The following is a 21,372-nucleotide window of genomic DNA, read 5'->3' on the forward strand; positions in this document are numbered from 1 at the left end:
TACCAAGAACAATTTTGAGACATAACTCTTGGAACACGAAGCCAGAAAGATTGGTAATTATTATTGGTAAAAGTCTGTTTTTTGTGCCTTTGTAACACAATCACATACTGCACAGCCTAAAGGCTCACTAAAGTGAGTGAGAGTAAGTAAACATGTCATACAGTTTATATGGCATCATTCACGGCTGAATAATCCAGTTTAATAACAAAGATTGTGCTATTTTCTGTAAAATGTCCTGATATAGCCTTACAAATTATTGACAGCAGTTTTGAATAACAGACATATTGTGCTCCCACCCTCACCAATCGTTTTTTGTATATTGAAGGAGGCTTTTTATAGGATTAAAACATACTACGAAAGACTGTCAGGGATTTACACACCTGGGAATATGTTTGTGCGAAGACAGTGGCTCAAACTGCACGAAATAACTGATCCAGGATCAGCGTAGTGAGGCAGCGACAGGGACAGCACCTGAGGGCTTTCTGCCACCCCCCCCCCTAAAACACAGCATGTTCAGAGGAAATCATAACTCACAACAACACACACAGAAGCACAAAAACCCCCAATGAAAGACAAAAAAACACTATGTTCTCACCTGTGTCTCTGCTGGTTTTGCGTCTTTTTGGACATTTGAGGTCACGCTGAGACGATAAACCGCACGGGAGACGAGGCAAAAACAAAAGGTGTTACATTTCTTAAGAATGTCATGCAAGACACCTGAGAACATTACATCAGGTTTTACCTCTGGACAAGACTACAAATACTAATAGAAAAAAACTGACATTTAAAAACATTTATTTTTGCAAAAAGCTATTTGCTATTCACCTGTTGCTTTGATAACAATTAGTAGAAATCAAGGAAACATTTTGGAAAATAATGTTTCTAAAGCAATGCAGGCTTAAATAAAGAAATATCTTTATTTGGTGAAAGTCTCTTTTTCAACAGACTTTCACCAAATAAAAAAGGCCCTTTTATAAAGCCTATAGGATTTGCAAACACATTGTTCATTAGAGATATTTCAGGGTAGGCTATATGCAGGAATCCTGAAGTCAAATTTAATACCTTTTGAGACCTTTTTTAAGACCCTTTCCATACATTTTATGACCTCATCGCCACTTGGAGTTTTAACCGGTTACCTTGGCGACACACTTTACCTCACATTGACTATATACAGTATTGATTTTCTTTCGTATCTTCCAACCATTTGGACGCAGACTTGCATTTCCCCATAACGATGTTGTTTAGCAACCGGCGTAAACGGACCTTGGCGCGCTATCAAGCAGTGATCGCGCGATGTCCTGTTCAGATGACATCAAACCCAACGGGATGCCATCAATAAACTACACAGAATCACACTACACACCTACGCAATGATTACATTCAGGCACACTGTAGAATACAACCTCTTTGGACAATTTATATACTTATTGAAAACAAGCTACAAAATGTAATACCTTGGAAAATGCCGTTTAATACTTTTTAATAGCCTTAATTATTAATTAAGGATAATTCATTTATCAACTTGTAATACTTTAAGACCCCGCGGACACCCTGTATTTGAAGTGCATGCTAATATTTTAAAGGGGCCCCATCTACTTATTTTCTGGTTCATTTGTGTGCGTCTACTGCAGTGTTTCTCAAAGTGGGGGGGGTAGAGACCAGGAGATAAAGTGAATATGAAGAGAAACAAATAATGATTGATTCGAAAATAATATGATACAGTACAGTACAAGTACGTCTGGGTCTCTGTATTTCATTCAAGCTCGGCTCTGTGTGTGTGTGTGGAACGAGCCATTTTGTGTGCGAGCGAGAGAGAGCGCACCGGTACCGGAGATCGTTGTTGTTAGCTTCTGGTGCTAGCGAGCTACGCTAACAGATATAAGGAGCTTTTTCAACAAGGTGGAGGAGAGTCCTCTCCTGTCAGAATGAGAGGCTCAGTGAAGCATTGTTTTATTATCACTGTTTTATTTTATTTTTTTAAATAAATGCTCTCGTACATATTGATGTATTTTAATAAATGTTAACTTGGCCCATTACGTGACTATTTGTGTTGGGGGGGGCCCGACTTTTTTTTTTCTCCAAAGGGGGGGCCTGACAGAAAAAGTTTGAGAACCACTGCTCTACTGTGACATGTTACTGTGTAATTCAAACAAAGCAGTTAACCATAACACTGGAGGTGTGTTGAGAAGAAATAAAAAAACACAATTATTTCTTTTATTCAACTTTATTTCACAATTGTATGCCATTTATTGTGTTCTTTGTCATAATACCACACACAAATGTCAACTGGCTAAAACAATATAAAACATAACTTCCACAATTTTTTTCAGTATTTATATTATATACATGCACTCATATATTTAGAGGCAAAACAATTCTCAGGCTTTTTCGCTTACTCTCTCAAGTGCACTTTCACTTCCTGTCGTCCTTTGCTGGTTGAGAGGCCATTCCAATGAGGATCCTTCAGCTTCTGACGCCTGATCCACTCATTTATACAGGGTTGTAGTTGATTTTGTGGGAGAACATAACCAAAAGTGACGCTTTTTGTAACTGATGGAGCGCCAAAATGAACACAGTGACCGTTTTTGTTTTTGAAGCAGATGAGAAACTGGTGTTGAATGAGCAACACTGACTTCCAGTTGGATTTTACATCCTCCTGTAATGCTTCCCTTCTCTGAGGTGGACAGAGCGCCACTTCCTGCCAAAATAATCGCCACGGTTTTAGCTTACAACAAAGCGCCAGGATTGTCTTTTACCCGACTTCGTATTTTTTTGTATGCTTTTCCGGAAACTCAGGTGATGGATATGTGATAGGAACGAGACAAGGGATCAGGAGAACAATGGGAGGATTCACTTCCATTGTTTGTCTGAATACTTTGTCCCAGTTCCCACTCGTAATCATGAAACACTATCTACGATCCCTGGGGGTTTGATATTAAAAGAAAAGAAAAAAAACTGGAAGTTTAACAATAAACATAATCTCCACGTCTGCCACAAGCGAGAGAACTACACACAGAGTGGCTTGGACATTTCTACAGCTCTGTCGATACGATATTATGACTTTACAGAATGAATGGAGGCATGAGCAGGCTTTACAGCACTCATGATAAAACTGGAGATTATACAAGAGTTACAAATAACAAACGTCATGTTTGCAGAGGACCATCAGCGATGCCTTAAAAATGCTTACATGTTGAGCTTTAAAAAGAGAAAAAAAAGAGGAGAACTAACAGGCTCTTGTCACCTGTTTAATAATGTGAGAATACTCAAAACTGAATTCTTATTGGAGTGGTCCGTCAGGTGTGTCACCTCCTTCAGTTCAGGCTGTGGGAGGCCGGCGCTCCTCTCTATGTGGGGGCGAACTTCTTGGCCTGTGCCCTTACCCTCTTCTCGTAGTCCATCCTGTTCTGACTGAAACACAAAGAGATGGAGACATTGTTCATTTCTAATGTACGCTGCTAATTTATTCAGGAGGTTACACGATAACATCAGAGTAAGGGCTTGGCATTATATCCATATCATATATCAACATAGTGCTCGTCTGCGCGTGAAAGCAAACTGGGAAGGAGTTTTAATCACTCGATGTTTCGCCGCACTATAGACATTAATGCACACAATATCAGCTGTTTTTTTTTTAATTCTGTACATTTTTTTATTTCTATGTAAATACTGCTATATTTTACTATATTTTTTAATGTTATTATAGTTTTTCTTAAAACCGTTCTCTATCTGTGTTTTTAATTGTCGTTTTACTTTTATGTATGCACCACGACATCAAGTCAAATTCCTCGTACGTGTCAACCTACCTGGTGATAAACCGGTTTCCGATTCTGATCCTTGTTATTTTATATTTTCTCTTATTTGTTCCAGCTGCATCTTGGATGCAAGCTGGCTGGATGTGGCACCTGGACGCTACATTTTCATAGAAGTTGAAGTACAGACACCACCACACAAGTCTTTAATATGCTCAAGTTAAGTGTCAAATAACTTGAAGATAGACTTGACTTAAAGTTTCTGCATCCCTATTCCCCCTTGCTTAGTAAAACATGAATACAATGTGTTGTACTCAGCAAGAGCACACATCTAAAATGTTTGATTCCGGTTTAAATGATAGGCTACTGTGTGTAAGACGTCCTCAAAAGAGTCCCACTCACCAGTAAATTGTGTATGCCTCTGCTTGTGCTGGGTCTTGGATGTTGGGCTCATTCAGCAGCTCCTGGATCCCCAACAGGATCTGAAAACAAAGTCAACAATCCTCCGGTCAGCGTGTGATAGTGAGCTGGTGAAATGGAAACTACACAACCTGTGCATTCATTTCTTCACAGCAGTTACTCCAACTTGACAGTACACACAAACGCTTTGTTCAGACACTGAACCCTACAATTAGAAGACCTTACCCAGGAGGCAAAAGGAGACAATCACACACTGCACAGCCTAAAGGTTCACAGGTTCAAACGTGAACAAACCAACTGTTTATACAAGTTAAAGAGACAGAGTGTTCAGACCTGTTTGATGGTGATGGCGGGCCTCCAGTCTTTGTCCTCCTCCAGGATGGACAGACACACGGTGCCGGAGGGGTAGACATTCGGGTGGAATATTGGGGGCTCAAACTTGCCTGAGAGGAAGTCAGTGAAAAGAAAGTAAGAATTTTAAATCTTGAAGCAAGACTGTCATGGGAAAACGGAAGATTTCATACACAGTACAACATAGTCGTGAAAAGCTGCCACTTTGTGATTTAATTCATCTCTAAAACACAAGACATTATTCGTGACAAAGCATTGCAATTTTCCTCTGCCAACATCACTGATCGAATAATATCTTTGTTCAACATCTGATCAGAATATCCGACACTTTGATAGGGACATGCATATCCTACTAGAAACATAGCTCAATAAAGCTTTTAGTAACTAACTTCTTAGCATACACTATACAACAATATGCTTTGGAAATTGAAAGCACAAAAGCAGTGTCTAAATAGACATTCTGAATACAATGATATAATGCAAGTGTTGAAAAACTGCCATCTTTTGCTCAAGGTTCGTATTCAAACAAGACGGCAAGGTACCGACTTTCTGAAACTATGTAGCAGGTGTGGACTTATACTCACATTTGGGCGGAGAGGAAGGGTAGTCGTCTTTGAACAGCATTCTGAGTTTATAGAGTCCTCCCTCCCACAAAGTCTAATGAAGAAAACAAACAAAATAATAACTGCTTTAGTAAACATACAACGAAATAGAAACGACTGCAAAGGACTCAACTCAAGACACACGAATGACCCGAGGAACAATGGCCTATTTCAGTCAAATCCACCTTGTGTCTTTGTAACTGTAGCCAACACCCTGCACACTCAGCTGAACAACTAAGAAACTATTGAAAGTGTAATTTCCAAAACTTCTAGAGCGGGGGTCGGCAACCTTTTGATACGAAGTGCCATTTAAAAAAAAAATTGTGATCAGTGTGCCGACGATCGTGAACTGTCAACGAGGGGGGGGGGGGGGACCTCTTTCACCTGCTAGATGCCGTTTAAACACATTTAAATAATTGGTTTAAACGGCATAATAATAATGACGACCGTCCGTTCTGTGATTCTCCAGAACACACAGATGGCCAGTCCGCCCCTGTGTCGCATATTATTTTCGATGAGAGATGAGCAGATCGCCACTGGGCTTTCAACTAAAGACACAGCCCCGCAAACACTGCGGTATTTGTACAGCTCCTTATGGGTAGCCTACTGCAATGTGTGAAGTGCGGGCGCGCTCCAGCAGCACTTCAACCCTGATCGTTTCACCACGGAGGAAAGCAGCAGCAAGTCGACTGGAGTCAAAGAGAGCGGGGCTGAGTTGCGTGCATGGCTTCCTTCTGCAGGTAACGGGGAGACGCGCTCTGGCAGCGATCTCGTTCAGGATCCGAAAATACAATTTTAATATTTTGCACACTTATTCCACTTAGTCCTAGTTACGGTGCCGCGTGCCAGGGGTTGCCGACCCCTGTTCTAGAGTGAAGTTTAAAAGACAAAATGAGCATTATGTATAAAAGGTGATTGCTTTTGTTGGTCAGTCATATTTTGATGTTGTTCTGGACTAGATCTAAACCTGAAGGGGGCAATTAAGTGGATTTATGATTTAAATGTATTTTACATGTACCATTATCAGGTCATCCCTAATATGCATGACACAGATATTAACAGCTGTAACACACGTTGATTAAGATGCATGTACGGCGCAGACTGAAAACTCATCTCTTTCGACTCCGCTTCGAGCGATAGAATTACTAACAAAGCACTTTTATACTAATAAAGGGCTGGCTTACCTAAAGCCAGTTGAGTAGCACTTGAAATGTTTTTGCTCTATGAAACCTGATGTACTTATACGATTCTGTTTTCTTCAACTTTGTATTTTGTTGGTCGAACGCACTTATTGTAAGTCGCTTTGGATAAAAGCGTCAGCTCAATGTAATGTAATGTAATGTACCATAATAAAAAGGACAATATTGTACAATTCTGCCATTAAACTGAAGTTTTGCAAGTGGCACAGAAACTACACAGATTGCTAAAGTATACTCAAATGCTAATGCATGTGGAAGATTCTAATGCTGGTCTACTTACTCCTTTCTTCCCTGGAATGGCACACTCCCAGTTCATCAGGTTCATGGTTCCATCAGGGTTCTTCGTGGGCACCGCAACGAAACCCTGTGTAGTTTAAAAGAGAGACAACACATCACGAGGGAGTGTAGTCTACTTTGTGCCAGTAGCAATCATGGGCATTATGGTATAGGAAGTGTAAAGTAACCAACGCATTTACTCAAGTACTGTACTTAAGTATACATTTGAGGAACTTGTACTTTACTTGAGTATTTCTATTTTATGTCACTTTGTACTTCTACTCCACTACAATTCAGAGGTGAAAAGTGTACTTTTACTCCATTAAAATGTATTCAATAACCGTAGTTACGTTGTAGATTATAATGTGAAATATAATCAAGTATTAAATCAGAATTTAGTTCCACCTGGAGTAAATTCACCAGCTACCCTACAGTATACAAAGTCATTCAAACTAGCTGCACCTTTACCAGCTTTGAGAACACTTTCATGATCAATCATTATAAAACATATCATATATATTATTCTGAAATGGACCAATCTGCAAAATGACTACTTTTACCTTTGGTACATTAAGTATATTTCTGTGTTAATACTTATGTACTTTTACTTGAGTAACATTTTGAATGCAGGACTTTTACTTGTAGCAGAGTATTCCTACACTCTGGTAGAAGTATAAGACCTGAGTACTCCTTCCACCTCTGAATACGAGATCTTAGAGACGATGCAAAGAGTTGATTTGAAGTAAGGTTCAATATGCTGCTGCTACTTACAAACGGATGGTCTTTTCTCCAGGCTTTTCGCTCCTGTGACAGTCTGCTAAGCGCGATACCAGACATAGCTGCTCATCAACGCCTCCCTGTGGAATAAACCACCCAAAACAGATTAATTATCCAATTAAAAAAATCACCAAAGACAAGTTAGTTAACCCCAATTCACTGTTCTGTAAAATCAGTACATGTTAGCTACAGCATTTAAGGTTTGCCATTAATATTGAATGCAGACAATTGTTGGTAATTAGATATTGTGTTTTTATATAAAATGTTGATTATTTAACATTATTTAGTTAGAGGCTTTAAATAAGACCAATGTTTGTTTTTTTGCCTCATCCATCACTGTTTAGTATTTATCATTTGTTATGTTTGTGTATTATTAAATTGTGCAAAAACAATTAAGACACTGATTGACGTTGTTATGAGGCTACCGTTAGTAGAAATTACAAGCTAAATCAAGCTAATGTAATCCATTACAAATGGAAACACTTACAACACGTAGAAAACAATTAAAGGGAACATTGTAGCTCAACTTACCTCCCTTTTTATTCGACTAAATATCAGAATTACGTGGGTTTTACAACGTTAGCTTAAATGCTAACGCTAATGTCGCTGTTGTTGACGGCGGACGTAAAAAAACACCCTTTCGACGGTTTGAAAACAAACTGCCGGGCCAGTTAGGAAGAAAAAGACCAAACGGAATACAACTTGGATTATTTAAACATTCCCCTTGTAATCTAATCGTCATATATCGGTGTTATTCTTGACAATTTACCACAGTTGTGTAAAACAATGTGACTCGTTACACCGTTTCGACAGCTAGCTTGTCGCAAGGAAGGACCCCAATTTGTTTATTTCCTGAGGACCTTCAGGCAGTTGACGGGACACACGTCAGAGTAGTTCGGCCATCTTTGTTGTGGCGTTCATTATGGGCAGTTCTCGCCTACGGAGGATCCACTCATTTTGACTCGTTCCTCTTTAACGAATCACCTTTTACTACACGTTTTTTGTTTAGTTCATTTATAAATGTATATCTTATTCACATCAATATCTATTGCATCTATAACATCTGAGAAGTATTTAGTAGGCATGTGCACTATTTATAAATATTATTTAAGTAGATTAGTATAATTGCTATTATAATATAATTGTTGTATCAAGTCAAGTCAAATGTAAGTTGCGTTTTTAAGTAATGAAAGATGTTATCTTAACTGCTTTAAGATTATTGATAATACTTTAAAATACATTTAAACAATGGTGCTACCTGCCTATAACTATGGTTCCTCAGGTTCAGTAAGCAAGTCCACTCCTCGAGAAGAATCGTTCAAAAAGAGTTGTTCGTTCTCTTTTTCCCAGTGGTAATGGCCTTTTGTTTTTCAATTTTTTTTGCTTTTCACCCCCAAGGAGCATAGCAACAGCTGACATCACAGACAAGTAAAGTTATTACCTATAATGTTAAAAAAGATGCCAAATTGCAAAAGACGATGATGCCGATTGAAACAAGGGCACAGCTTTTGATGCAATCTCCAAAGGCAAAAAAAGAGTCTTACCCACTAGTTTATTAATTATTTTGTTACATTAATACACATGTATGGTCCTATTTGAGTCAAATATTATACATTTGACTGGTGCACAAAGTCCCACCGTTGTGTAACAAAAGCCTCAATGCAAAAACGTTGTTCTGAAAATCGGGCATATTGCCAGACACCTCAAATCAAGAACAGGAACCGGACTGAACCAGTTTTGATTTCCTCTGCGTCAGCATCCCGATTTTTTTCCTTTTTTTGTTGAAACAATCTGAGCAGAAGCTGCATTCTTTTTGAGGGCCTATTATCTCCTTAATTTTTTTTTTTTTAAAGTTTCACAGTTCACACCAAGTTACTTATAAGTAACTTTGCAAAAATGTAAAAAACAAATTGCACTTTTTTGGCATCGGAATCAGCACTAGATATAAGAAAATAGGTTCCTTTAATTCAGATGAGTTGAAAGGAAGACTTGGTCAATCATTATTTATCCAACCCTTCTGACTTTTCAGGTTATTAAATAAAGGAGTTGTGCCTCCATGTCATGCACTCTGGACATATTTCAAAGGTAAAAAAGAGATGACACTGTGGTCAAATTTAGCATAACAAAACCAACCATTTATTTTCACATTTGTAACATTCATCAATACATCAACTTGACCTGCTTCCATCATGAAATTGCACTTATTACAACAATCAAATGTCCCCATCTTAATACATTTTAGAGTCCTTTAACTACGATACATTGAGACACAAACAAAACATTCATGTTATTTCCAGATATTGCAAACCATTCTAAAATATGAAACTGTAAGGAAAGTCAGATAAGTTGCATAGGTAGATAATTAGCAACTGAAGTGTTAAGTTAGTTATTACGTTTCGTAACAAGCTCCAGCATGTACTATCTCCCCAGAATCACTAGAAAGTATACTATGAGGCTACTGTGATACTCTTTATCTATCACTCTTGTACTAAGAGCCTTGCTTCTTATCACACCTTCTTTCCCTCTCCCTCTGATATGATATACTCCGGAGATGCCCTTTTAAACCATTCAGACCAGGAGCCGTCATAAACACAGACCCCTGGGTACCCGAGCATATCAGCGGCCAGAACAACGTGGCAGGCCGTGACCCCGGAGCCACAGGTGACCCAGAGCGGCTGCTGCAGATCCACCCCCGCCGCGCTGAACCGTTTGGACAGGCCTTCAGAGTCCAGCTGCTTCCCAGAGGCGTCCATGAAGGAAGGGAACGGCATGTTGATGGTACCGGGGAAATGACCCGGCAGTGTGTCTGTGAGGGTGAAACAGAGGAGTGAGAAACATCTGTGGGAAATCTGGGACAATAATGACATAAGATAAAGAAAACAAACACAATTTGAGGATCTATAATCTGATTTTTCTTGAAGTTTTCAGACATATCTTATTGAACTGATCAGCAGATAGCAGCTTAGTTTGCATGGATAGTTCAGTTGGCATCAATTACAGTTAGACAATCTTTATCTTGCACTATTTTTTTTTTATGAAGTATTGTAGGTCACTTTCCAAACAGTCTCAAGGAGGCAAGAGTAAACCCTCTCCTAAAGAAACCCACTCTCAACCCGTCAGATGTTATAAACTACAGGCCTGTCTCTCTCCTCCTGTTCCTGTCTAAAACACTTGAACGCGCTGTCTTTAAACAACTCTCCTGTTATCTCCATCAGAACAACCTTCTGGATCCGCACCAGTCTGGTTTCAAGGCAGGTCACTCCACAGAAACTGCTCTCCTTGCTGTCACTGAGGAACTGCACACTGCCAAAACTGCATCCCTCTCCTCTGTCATCATCCTGTTGGACCTGTCTGCTGCATTCGACACGGTGAATCATCAGATCCTCCTTCGCACGCTCCAAAAACTTGGAGTTTTCAGGCTCTGCACTTTCCCTCCTCACCTCATACCTGAAAGACCGTACCTACAGGGTGGACTTGGAGAGGGTCTGAGTCCGACCCTTGTCAATTAACTACAGGGGTCCCTCAGGGCTCTGTTCTTGGTCCCCTCCTCTTCTCCCTGTACACAAACTCGCTCGGATCAGTCATTAGCCCGCATGGTTTTTCATACCACTGCTACGCTGACGACACCCAATTAATTCTGTCCTTTCCCCGCTCAGAGACCCAGGTCGTCGCACGCATCTCTGCTTGTCTAGCTGACATCTCTCAGTGGATGTCTGCTCATCACCTCAAGCTCAACCTTGACAAGACTGAGCTGCTCTTCCTTCCGGGAAAAGATTGTCCCACTCTTGACCTAACAATCAACATCGGCACCTCTGTTGTTTCCCCGACTCAGACTGCAAGGAATCTGGGTGTGATCCTAGATAACAACCTGTCCTTCACTGCAAACATCGCTGCTACAACCCGTTGCTGCAGATACACGCTTTACAACATCAGGAAGATACGTCCCCAGCTGACCCAGAAAGCGACGCAGGTTCTGGTCCAGGCTCTCGTCATCTCACGCCTAGACTACTGCAACTCCCTCCTGGCTGGTCTACCTGCATGTGCCATCCGACCTCTGCAGCTCATCCAGAATGCAGCGGCTCGTCTGGTCTTCAACCTTCCTAAATTTTCCCACACCACTCCGCTCCTCCGCTCCCTTCACTGGCTTCCGGTAACTGCTAGAATCCACTTCAAGACACTGGTACTTGCTTACCATGCTGCGAATGGATCTGGCCCTTCGTACATCCAGGACATGGTTAAACCGTACACCCCAGCGCGTGCACTACGCTCTGCATCAACCAAACGACTCGCTGCACCCTCGCTGCGAGGGGGACCCAAGTTCCCATCAGCAAAAACACGTGGGTTTGCTATCCTGGCTCCAAAATGGTGGAATGAGCTCCCCATTGACATCAGGACAGCAGATAGCTTGCACATCTTCCGGCGCAAACTGAAAACTCATCTCTTTCGACTCCACTTCGAGCGATAGATTTATTAACAAAGCACTTATATACTAATAAAGGACTGGCTTATCTAAAGCCAGTTGAGTAGCACTTGAAATGTTTTGGCTCTATGAAGCCTGATGTACTTATATGATTCTGTTTTCTTCAAGGTTGTGTCTTCCTGGTCGAATGTACTTATTGTAAGTCGCTTTGGATAAAAGCGTCAGCTAAATGCAATGTAATGTATGTTGCATTGTTAGAGGAGCCTGGGATTTAAGATTTTCTTTGCCAAATCTGCTATTGTGCATGAGACAATAATGAATCTTTAAGAACATGATATGTGGATAAATACATGTAGTAAGTGGACTACTACGAGTAGGGGTATGCAACTGAGCAGATCTACTAATGTCAAGTAGCCTACTTAAAGGTGGGGTAGGTAAGTTTGAGACACCGGCTCGAGATACACTTTGTGTTATATTCCATGGAATGCTCTTAACATCCCGATAGCAATGAATACATGAAATGCTTTGACATTAATATATACAAATATTTCATCTGTGGAAGCCGTAGTACTGTAAAAAGCACGACCAATCATCTGAGCCGGCCCGGCTAAAGTAACTGGATGGCCTACCTGCCTGTCAGCCTTCCATCTGTGCACAAACTTATCTCGGGCCCTCATTGGTCATGTGCACGTTCGTGTGTGTTGGAGGAGGGGCTCTGTGAGGAAGTGGCAGATTTTTTCCGGCTGTTTATTTTCAAATTCTAGCGCACTCGAGCTGGTTTCTCCAAAATTACCTACCCCACCTTTAAGTATGATTTTGAGGTTTTTGTAGTGTCTTTACTTGAGTATTTACATTTTTTACACTTTTTAGACAATATTTTACTGATTCGTTATAGGGTTACTTTACTTTACACATTCAGATTATTGACGCATATAAATAAAGAAGTAAAATAACGTTATATTTTTTAGGGATTAAGATACAGGCCACTAAATAAAGTAGTTAAGATCTCTACATAATGCATACATTATTACAACCAAGATATATAACACATACAATTATGAAAAGGCCATTCTGCAAGATGAGTACTTTTACTGTTGGTAATTTAAAAATATACTTTGATACCAATACTTTTGCCAGTACTTTTACTAAGTAAGATATTTTTATTACAGTGTAAATTATGTGCTTTTATACTGTATTAAAATATCTTGAGTAATTATTCTACTAGGATGTCATTGTGATTGATACGTGCACATCAACAAACTGTGTTTGAAATTACACTTTTTGGCATGGTCATTATTTTTATTGCATAAAACTGGCAGAATTGCAATTCATTATTGTCATGCAACTTTCTGAGCTTTGCATTTGTCCTAGGAAATGTAAGACTAAGGAATTGAGTTGCTCTAGTTTCTTCACAATGGAAAAACATGTAGTTTAAATATGCATCTCACCGTCTCTGGGCTCCGGCTCCAGACCCCTGTATCTCCCCGCGGACCTGGCATCCACGACCTGTACCTTCTTGGTCCTGATGTTCTCCAGCATGTCTTCATAGCTCTTCACCCAGGAAGCATTCAGGGTCGCCTTAAACTCACTAAACTCCGGCTTGGAGTATTCAGAAGTCACCGTATGGTCCTCAGCCAGCCAGTTTTTGAAGCCCCCGTCCAGCACCGACACAGAACCGTGTCCAAACAACCGGAACATCCACCACACCCGGGGCGCGCAGTACGACCCAAAGTCACTGGTGTCATACACAACTACATGTGTGTCATTCCCGATGCCCAGATCTCCTACATACTGGGAGAAGTGGCTGGAAGTTGGCAGCATGTGATCAAAAGCAGAGGTCTTGTCGCTGCAGTCGTCCAGGTCAACGAACGAGGAACCTGGGATGTGTTTTTGCGCAAATTCTGCCCTCGGGTTGCGCTTGGTTTTGGGGAGGTACCATGACGCGTCGAGTATGCGAAGTTTGGGTCCGACCAGGTTATTTCTGATCGCATCTGCCAGCCACTGACAGGACACCAAAGCCCGGGTCTGTGCCGCCATGACGAGCCGAGAGAGTCAGTACAAGCTCCGGGCGATAGAGGGAACCGTTAGGCAGGTTTTTTTAAAGGGGACCATGGAAAGTAGCCTAAACATGAAAAATAGGAAACGTTTGTTTGTGTCTCAACATATCGCCCTTTAATGCTTGTTATAAGTGCAGGAAGATATTGTGCTTTCGTGATTGGAGCAATTGCTGATTCACCTTCAAAAGTTAATTCAACGTCCTGGTTTTGTTATGCTAACTTTTAGTATAGTGTCATCTCTTTTCCCCCTTTCAATATGTCCAGTGCATGGCATTGAGGAAAGGCTCCTTTATTCAGTAACCAGAAAAGTAAATATTTAGCTGTGTTAGTTGTCAGTGGAGGACAGGCAACATATTGTAGGTCAAATAAATATTGATTGACCAAGTCTCCCTCACACTCAATGGGTTTATAGGAACATTTAAAGTTGAAGATAATAGGCCAACAAAAAGACAACCAAATACAATTAGACACATTCTTAAACTTGCATTTATTAATAAGAAATTATTGAAATTATTATTACAAAATAGATTCATGTCAAATCACAAATACTTAAACTGATTCATTTTTTTTACTTCTAATGTGCTTCATCTTAGTCAGTTCACAACTGTTAGGTAAAGGGCTTTGACCTACAAACTGGACTTCATAAAGTCTTCAAAGGCAGATTGTTTTTAAAGTGTATTACCTCAAAGCACCAGCAGGCTGTGCCATGTGGATACATCTCCACAAGAGCCCACATGGGGAAAGTGCTATAAGAAAAAGCTCAAAATGTTCTTCAAATACTCAATTATTGTCATAAAATGGCACCAATACTCCAATAATGGGGGAGAAGGGGAGTAAAAACAGCAACATTGAAAACAGCACCATCTAATATTATTTAAAATCAGAATTAGGCGTGTGGCACAGTGGACTAGTGCATTGGTGTTCGGATCAGGGGAGTTGTGTCGTTGTCGTTGTATCCCTGGGCAAGACACTTCACCCCAAATTGCTCCTGTGGGGATTGCCCACAGTATTGAGTATGTAAGTCGCTTTGGATAAAAGCGTCTAACAAGTAATGTAAAATGATTCTCAGTAAATAAGGCCTGTCTCGGTAATATGACAGCAGTAGTTTATTTGAACATGTTAAGCAAACATTGCATGATCTAGATTAGAGTCTGGTTTCTTATAAAATACAGACTTTGTTTTAAAGGGGCCCTATTATAGTGTCTTTAAAGAGTCCTCTCCTGCTGATGTTCAAATGTATGTAGTACCCCTACTGTGACATGTCTCCAAGCTTTAATGTTCAAAAAGCTCTTTATTTTTCTCATATACTGCCTGTGCTGCAGCACCTCTTTTCACCCTCTGTCTGAAACCAGAGCCCAGTCTGCTCTTATTGGTTAGCTGGCCGGCTCTGTTGTGATTGGTCAACCCCTAGAGATCCAGGTCCAGCCCTGTAGCCTATCATGTACAATGTGTTGGAGCGCTAGCCGTTGCATAGTGATGCCATTATGTTCAGGAAGTAAACAAAAGAAGTGGAGGGAACTTTGGGATTTTAGCCTAAAAGACCCCCAGGCAGGACTACATAGGGAAGGGAAAACCCCCCAAAAGCATAGGGCCTCTTTAAAATCCACATTTTTATTTTGTAGTAGTAGTACAACCTTTATTTAGCCAGGAAAATTAATTAAGAACAAATTCTTATTTTCAATGATGACCTGACAGGAGGCAAAAGGCTTCCTGAGGGGATGGGGGTTGGGAGGAAGAAAATAACAAGCACACAGCGTATACTCAAGTTTAGAACTCTGTTTATTTCTGGAAGCTTTCCCTTGTCAAACTAAGAGCCTTGCTTCTTATCACACCTTCTTTCCCTCTCCCTCTGATATGATATACTCCGGAGATGCTCTTTTAAACCATTCACGCCAGGAGCCGTCATAAACACAGACCCCTGGGTGCCCGAGCATATCAGCGGCCAGAACAACGTGGCAGGCCGTGACCCCCTGGCTACAGGTGACCCAGAGCGGCTGCTGCAGATCCACCCCCGCCGCGCTGAACAGTTTGGACAGGCCTTCAGAGTCCAGCTGCTTCCCAGAGGCGTCCATGAAGGAAGGGAACGGCATGTTGATGGTACCGGGGAAATGACCCGGCGGTGTGTCTGTGAGGGTGAAACAGAGGAGTGAGAAACATCTGTGGGAAAATCTGGGACAATAATGAAATAAGATAAAGAAAACAAACACAACTTGAGGATCTATAATCTGATATTTCCCAGAAGCTTTCAGACACTACTAACGGACTTCCTCAGCAGATGCTTCGTTGTAATGAAGGTGGTTCAGTTGGCACCATGACCATCTTTATCTATTGTGCATATGTCAATAAATCTGAAACTTGATAACGATATGTGGCGAAAAATACATTTAGTAAATGGATCTTGGGTACATTTCCTTTTTTTCAAAACTACTATTCAGTAGGAGAATGCAACTGAGCAGATCTACTAATGTCAAGTACTTAAGTATGATTTTGAGGTTTTTGTAAGCGTCTTTACTTGAGTATTTACATTTTTTAGACGATATTTTACTGATATGTTAGAGTATAGTTACTTTACAGATTCAGATTATTGATGCAAAAATATAAATAAAAAAGTAAAATAATGTTACATTTTTTAGGGATTAAGATACAGGCCACTAAATAAAGTAGTTAAGATCTCTATAATGCATACAAAATTACAACCAAGATATATAACACATACAATTATGAAAAGGCCATTCTGCAAGGTGAGTACTTTTACTGTTGGTACTTTAAATATACTTTGATACCAATACCTTTGCCAGTACTTTTAAGTAAGATATTTTATTACAGTGTAAATTATGTGCTTTTATACTGTATTAAAATATCTTGAGTAATTATTCTAGGATGTCATTGTGATTGATACGTGCACATCAACAAACTGTGTTTGAAATTACACTTTTTGGCATGGTCATTTATTTTTATTGCATAAAACTGGCAGAATTGCAATTCATTATTGTCATGCAACTTTCTGAGCTTTGCATTTTTCCTATGAAATGTAAGACTTAGGAATTGAGTTGCTCTAGTTTCTGCACAATGGAAAAACATGTAGTTTAAATATGCATCTCACCGTCTCTGGGCTCCGGCTCCAGACCCCTGTATCTCCCCGCGGACCTGGAATCCACGACCTGTACCTTCTTGGTCCTGATGTTCTCCAGCATGTCTTCATAGCTCTTCACCCAGGAAGCATTCAGGGTCGCCTTAAACTCACTAAACTCCGGCTTGGAGTATTCAGAAGTCACCGGATGGTCCTCAGCCAGCCAGTTCTTGAAGCCCCCGTCCAGCACCGACACAGAACCGTGTCCAAACAACCGGAACATCCACCACACCCGGGGCGCGAAGTACGGCCCGAAGTCACTGGTGTCATACACAACTACATGTGTGTCATTCCCGATGCCCAGATCTCCTACATACTGGGAGAAGTGGCTGGAAGTTGGCAGCGTGTGATCAAAAGCAGAAGTCTTGTCTCTGCAGTTGTCCGGGTTGAATAACGAGGAACCTGGGATGTGTTTTTGCGCAAATTCTGCCCTCGGGTTGCGCTTGGTTTTGGGGAGGTACCATGACGCGTCGAGTATGCGAAGTTTGGGTCCGACCAGGTTATTTCTGATTGCATCTGCCAGCCACTGACAGGACACCAAAGCCCGGGTCTGTGCCGCCATGACGAGCCGAGAGTCAGTTCAAGCTCCTGCGTTTGTTATGCTAATTCTGAATATATAGCGTCATCTTTTGTTTCCCTTTCAATATGTCCAGTGCATGGCATTGAGGAAAGGCTCCTTTATTCAGTAACCAGAAAAGTAAATATTTAACTGTGTTAGTTGTCAGTGGAGGACAGGCAACATACTGTAGGTCAAATAAATATTGATTGACCAAGTCTCCCTTACACTCAATGGGTTTATAGGAACATTTAAAGTTGAAGATAATAGGCCAACAAAAAGACAACCAAATACAATTAGACACATTCTTAAACTTGCATTTATTAATAAGAAATTATTGAAATTATTATTATAAAATAGATTCATGTCAAATCACAAATACTTAAACTGATTCATTTTTTTTACTTCTAATGTGCTTCATCTTAGTCAGTTCACAACTGTTAGGTAAAGGGCTTTGACCTACAAACTGGACTTCATAAAGTCTTCAAAGGCAGATTGTTTTTAAAGTGTATTACCTCAAAGCACCAGCAGGCTGTGCCATGTGGATACATCTCCACAAGAGCCCACATGGGGCAAGTGCTATAAGAAAAAGCTCAAAATGTTCTTCAAATACTCAATTATTGTCATAAAATGGCACCAATACTCCAATAATGGGGGAGAAGGGGAGTAAAAACAGCAACATTGAAAACAGCACCATCTAATATTATTTAAAATCAGAATTAGGCGTGTGGCGCAGTGGACTAGTGCATTGGTGTTCGGATCAGGGGAGTTGTGTCGTTGTCGTTGTGTCCCTGGGCAAGACACTTCACCCCAAATTGCTCCTGTGGGGATTGCCCACAGTACTGAGTATGTAAGTCGCTTTGGATAAAAGCGTCTAACATGTCATGTAAAATGATTCTCAGTAAATAAGGCCTGTCTCGGTAATATGACAGCAGTAGTTTATTTTAACATGTTAAGCAAACATTGCATGATCTAGATTAGAGTCTGGTTTCTTATAAAATACAGACTTTGTTTTAAAGGGGCCCTATTATAGTTTTCAGGTGTATATCAGTATGTAGTGTCTTTAAAGAGTCCTCTCCTGCTGATGTTCAAATGTATGTAGTACCCCTACTGTGACATGTCTCCAAGCTTTAATGTTCAAAAAGCTCTTTATTTTTCTCATACTTCCTGTGCTGCAGCACCTCTTTTCACCCTCTGTCTGAAACCAGAGCCCAGTCTGCTCTTATTGGTTAGCTGGCCGGCTCTGTTGTGATTGGTCAACCCCTAGAGATCCAGGTCCAGCCCTGTAGCCTATCATGTACAATGTGTTGGAGCGCTAGCCGTTGCATAGTGATGTCATTATGTTCAGGAAGTAAACAAAAAAAGTGGAGGGAACTTTGGGATTTTAGCCTTAGAAGACCCCCAGGGCAGGACTACATAGGGAAGGGAAAACCCCCAAAAGCATATAGGACCTCTTTAAAAATCCACATTTTGATTTTGTAACAAGCACACACAGCATATAGCCTACTTAAGTTTAGAACTCTGTTATGGAAGCTTATTTAACTGTGATTACCATTAGAATATATCATAGTGTGATTTTTTTTAACGCAGATTGGTAAATTAAATCTCTGGTTTGACCTCGGTGGCTACATGCTCAGGTGGAGCTTTGGTGAACCACTCATACCAGGACCCGCCGTACACAGTGGCCCACGGGGCCCCGCACAGGTGAGCAGCCAGCACCATGTGACAGGCCGTCACCCCGGAGCCACAGGAGCCACAGAGAGGTTTGTGCAGATCGATCTGAGACTGCTCAAAGAACTCCTTCAGCTTCCCCGGGGAGAGCATCATGCCGTCTTTATCCAGGAACTCAAAGAAAGGCATGCATTTAGAGCCGGGGATGTGACCTGATTTGACACCTGTGAGAAAAAAATATAGTAGATACATCTTTGGACACACGTGTAGCACAATTAAATACCACTGTTTTTCAAATGTTCTCTTACTTAATGGGGTCCTACATTATTTGCTAAATTTACAACAGTTATGGTTACTTCATGTGATACATTTCTGTATATGTGTTTTATTCATATATATCATATAGTCACCTATTTCCGTGGACCAATCAGCAATAAACAACATTGTAATCATTGTCTGATATTTGTTTGGCTATGTGCTTTAGTTTCTTAGCGAATGTCAAGATCAAATATTCAATATTCAAGGATTTGTGAAACAAAAATATATGTTCTGTCCCCAATCCTTAGGGGCTTTAAACAAAGTCTGGTTTATAAGGAACATCACAATAGAGTGCTAGAAATTAATGGTGACATTACATTAAAAACATTCAAAATACATTTTAGTAAAACAATCACACCTCAATAAATTCAATAATAAAGGTGGACACAATGTGACAGGCCATTTCTTTGAATGTTGTCACATTGTTTTGTATTATTGCAGCTATCGGATGCAATCAATACATGGGCTACATGTGGCCATCACAAGTAAAATCATAACGAAAACTAAGCCGGTAAAATATGCGTGTAGAAAACGGCTTATGCTACAATATGATAGCAACAAGTAGTCAAGATAGTCTGATTTGCTAACATCACCTGTAGAATGCCAGAGAAACTTTCATAACAGCGTTGTGATGCCAAACAGCTTTCAGACTGAAACACATTCACTTATGGGGGTGGGGGATATTTATCAGCTGCTTGTGTGCCAGTCAGACAATGAAAACCTTTCAGCTGCCGCGAGTTAACGGGAGAATAAACTCCGGTAGACGAGCAGCACTGCAGCAGGCAGTAATGCAGCTGAACCACATTAATAAACAATACACCACAGCACTTGGAGAAAGGTACACGGTTGCAGAAGTAGTTCTTTAATTGAATCTGGCTTCGTATAATTAAAAACTACCCGACGCAGTCCTCTATTGATGTTGTTGTGAGCGGTGTTGCGGAGAAAATCAGCGACGTAAAACGCTGTGTGGGTCATAAGAAGGCATGTAAACGTTTACGTCATGACGCAAACGATGACGCAATAATTCACCTTTGAACCTAATTCACCTTTGAACCTGCATCTGTAACAATGAGTGGACCAAAGAAAAGAAAAGTCAACATTGAGTGCCGAGTGTATAATGAGGAGTGGACAGCTAAATATGTTTTTCCCGATCTGCTACTGGCCCGGCCCGTCTGTCAAATTTTAAAACTCATAGTGGCCCCCGAGCCAAAAAGTTTGCCCACCCCTGGCCTAGCCTATACTATATGACCTTTGCACTCATTTAGCATAGCACTGATACTACACACTGCTGTCATGTCTTTGCATTATTGATTTTTTGAGGGGAACTGTTTGCTATATAAATGATGCCCTTTTGTAGTGACTTTGATTCACCGGCACATTTATTTGTAGGCCTATTAAAAGAATGTGCAGCACAAAAACTAAAAAGTACTTAAGTGCTAACATTAGACATACCCTCTCTTGGTTCTGGCTCCCATCCAAGGAACCTCTCCCGGGGCCTCACGTCCACCACCTGGAACTGTTGTGTGTTAATGTTCTTTGTCATGTCCTCGAATGACTTCACCCAGGAGCGCTCCATGGTGGCGGTGAAGCGCGCTGCTTCAGGCCGGCTATACGTGCCTGTTGTCGGATGTCCTCGCTTGACCCAGTCCCTAAACCCCCCGTTGAGCACCGACACTTGAGGGTGGCCAAACAAGCGGAACATCCACCAAACCCTGGTGCAGGAAAACGCTCCGAAGTCACTGGCGTCGTAAACAACCACATGGCTGTCATTTCCAATGCCCAAATTCCCTACATAGTCTGCGAAAAACTGCTCATTTGGGAGCGTATGGTCGAACTTTGAGGT

General features: G+C 40.9%; 4 protein-coding genes across 5 annotated transcripts in view; all 4 read right to left on the reverse strand.

Annotated features, from left to right (window-relative positions):
• Nucleotides 1–2,208: 2,208 nt before the first annotated feature.
• Nucleotides 2,209–8,235, reverse strand: LOC117535532 (SUMO-conjugating enzyme UBC9-like). 2 transcript variants are annotated; one of them, XM_034200044.1, is made up of 7 exons: nt 7,909–8,235; nt 7,372–7,453; nt 6,605–6,688; nt 5,108–5,180; nt 4,506–4,615; nt 4,155–4,234; nt 2,209–3,411 (listed from the first exon to the last, which is right to left on the reverse strand). In XM_034200044.1, the coding sequence occupies exons 2-7, from the start codon at nt 7,435–7,437 to the stop codon at nt 3,348–3,350; spliced, it is 477 nt and encodes a 158-aa protein (XP_034055935.1). In that variant the 5' UTR covers nt 7,438–7,453; nt 7,909–8,235; the 3' UTR covers nt 2,209–3,347. The 2 variants fall into 2 exon arrangements, with proteins under 2 accessions (XP_034055935.1, XP_034055934.1); XM_034200043.1 differs by having other exon boundaries at nt 7,372–7,457; nt 7,909–8,233.
• A 1,250-nt stretch (nt 8,236–9,485) lies between these two features.
• Nucleotides 9,486–13,876, reverse strand: LOC117535521 (3-mercaptopyruvate sulfurtransferase-like). Its single transcript, XM_034200025.1, has 2 exons — nt 13,246–13,876; nt 9,486–10,183 (listed from the first exon to the last, which is right to left on the reverse strand). The coding sequence occupies exons 1-2, from the start codon at nt 13,832–13,834 to the stop codon at nt 9,885–9,887; spliced, it is 888 nt and encodes a 295-aa protein (XP_034055916.1). The 5' UTR covers nt 13,835–13,876; the 3' UTR covers nt 9,486–9,884.
• A 1,734-nt stretch (nt 13,877–15,610) lies between these two features.
• Nucleotides 15,611–17,817, reverse strand: LOC117535522 (thiosulfate sulfurtransferase-like). The gene is made up of 2 exons (XM_034200026.1): nt 16,958–17,817; nt 15,611–15,979 (listed from the first exon to the last, which is right to left on the reverse strand). The coding sequence occupies exons 1-2, from the start codon at nt 17,544–17,546 to the stop codon at nt 15,681–15,683; spliced, it is 888 nt and encodes a 295-aa protein (XP_034055917.1). The 5' UTR covers nt 17,547–17,817; the 3' UTR covers nt 15,611–15,680.
• A 1,312-nt stretch (nt 17,818–19,129) lies between these two features.
• Nucleotides 19,130–21,372, reverse strand: part of LOC117535523 (thiosulfate sulfurtransferase-like) — a 2,513-nt gene continuing 270 nt past the window's right edge. The window contains exons 1-2 of the mRNA XM_034200027.1: nt 20,982–21,372; nt 19,130–19,435 (exon numbers count right to left, since the gene is read on the reverse strand). The exon at nt 20,982–21,372 is cut by the window's right edge and continues 270 nt beyond it. Of these exons, the coding sequence (XP_034055918.1) occupies nt 19,140–19,435; nt 20,982–21,372 (687 nt within the window). The 3' untranslated portion in view covers nt 19,130–19,139. The remainder of the gene's footprint in view (nt 19,436–20,981) is intronic.

This window comes from Gymnodraco acuticeps, unplaced genomic scaffold, assembly GCF_902827175.1.
Source record: "Gymnodraco acuticeps unplaced genomic scaffold, fGymAcu1.1, whole genome shotgun sequence".
Lineage (NCBI taxonomy): Eukaryota > Metazoa > Chordata > Actinopteri > Perciformes > Bathydraconidae > Gymnodraco > Gymnodraco acuticeps.

What these genes read in the sequence shown, in the direction of transcription:
- LOC117535532 (XM_034200044.1), bottom strand. Translation starts at nt 7,437, where the DNA reads ATGTCTGGTATCGCGCTTAGCAGACTGTCACAGGAGCGAAAAGCCTGG. An exon ending in CCATTCCAGGGAAGAAAGGA is followed by an intron (nt 5,181 to 6,604) that starts GTAAGTAGACCA and finishes TTTCTTCATTAG; the next exon opens with ACTTTGTGGGAGGGAGGACT. An exon ending in CCGCCATCACCATCAAACAG is followed by an intron (nt 4,235 to 4,505) that starts GTCTGAACACTC and finishes CTTTGTTTTCAG; the next exon opens with ATCCTGTTGGGGATCCAGGA.
- LOC117535521 (XM_034200025.1), bottom strand. Translation starts at nt 13,834, where the DNA reads ATGGCGGCACAGACCCGGGCTTTGGTGTCCTGTCAGTGGCTGGCAGAT. An exon ending in GGAGCCGGAGCCCAGAGACG is followed by an intron (nt 10,184 to 13,245) that starts GTGAGATGCATA and finishes TCACCCTCACAG; the next exon opens with ACACACTGCCGGGTCATTTC.
- LOC117535522 (XM_034200026.1), bottom strand. Translation starts at nt 17,546, where the DNA reads ATGGCGGCACAGACCCGGGCTTTGGTGTCCTGTCAGTGGCTGGCAGAT. An exon ending in GGAGCCGGAGCCCAGAGACG is followed by an intron (nt 15,980 to 16,957) that starts GTGAGATGCATA and finishes TCACCCTCACAG; the next exon opens with ACACACCGCCGGGTCATTTC.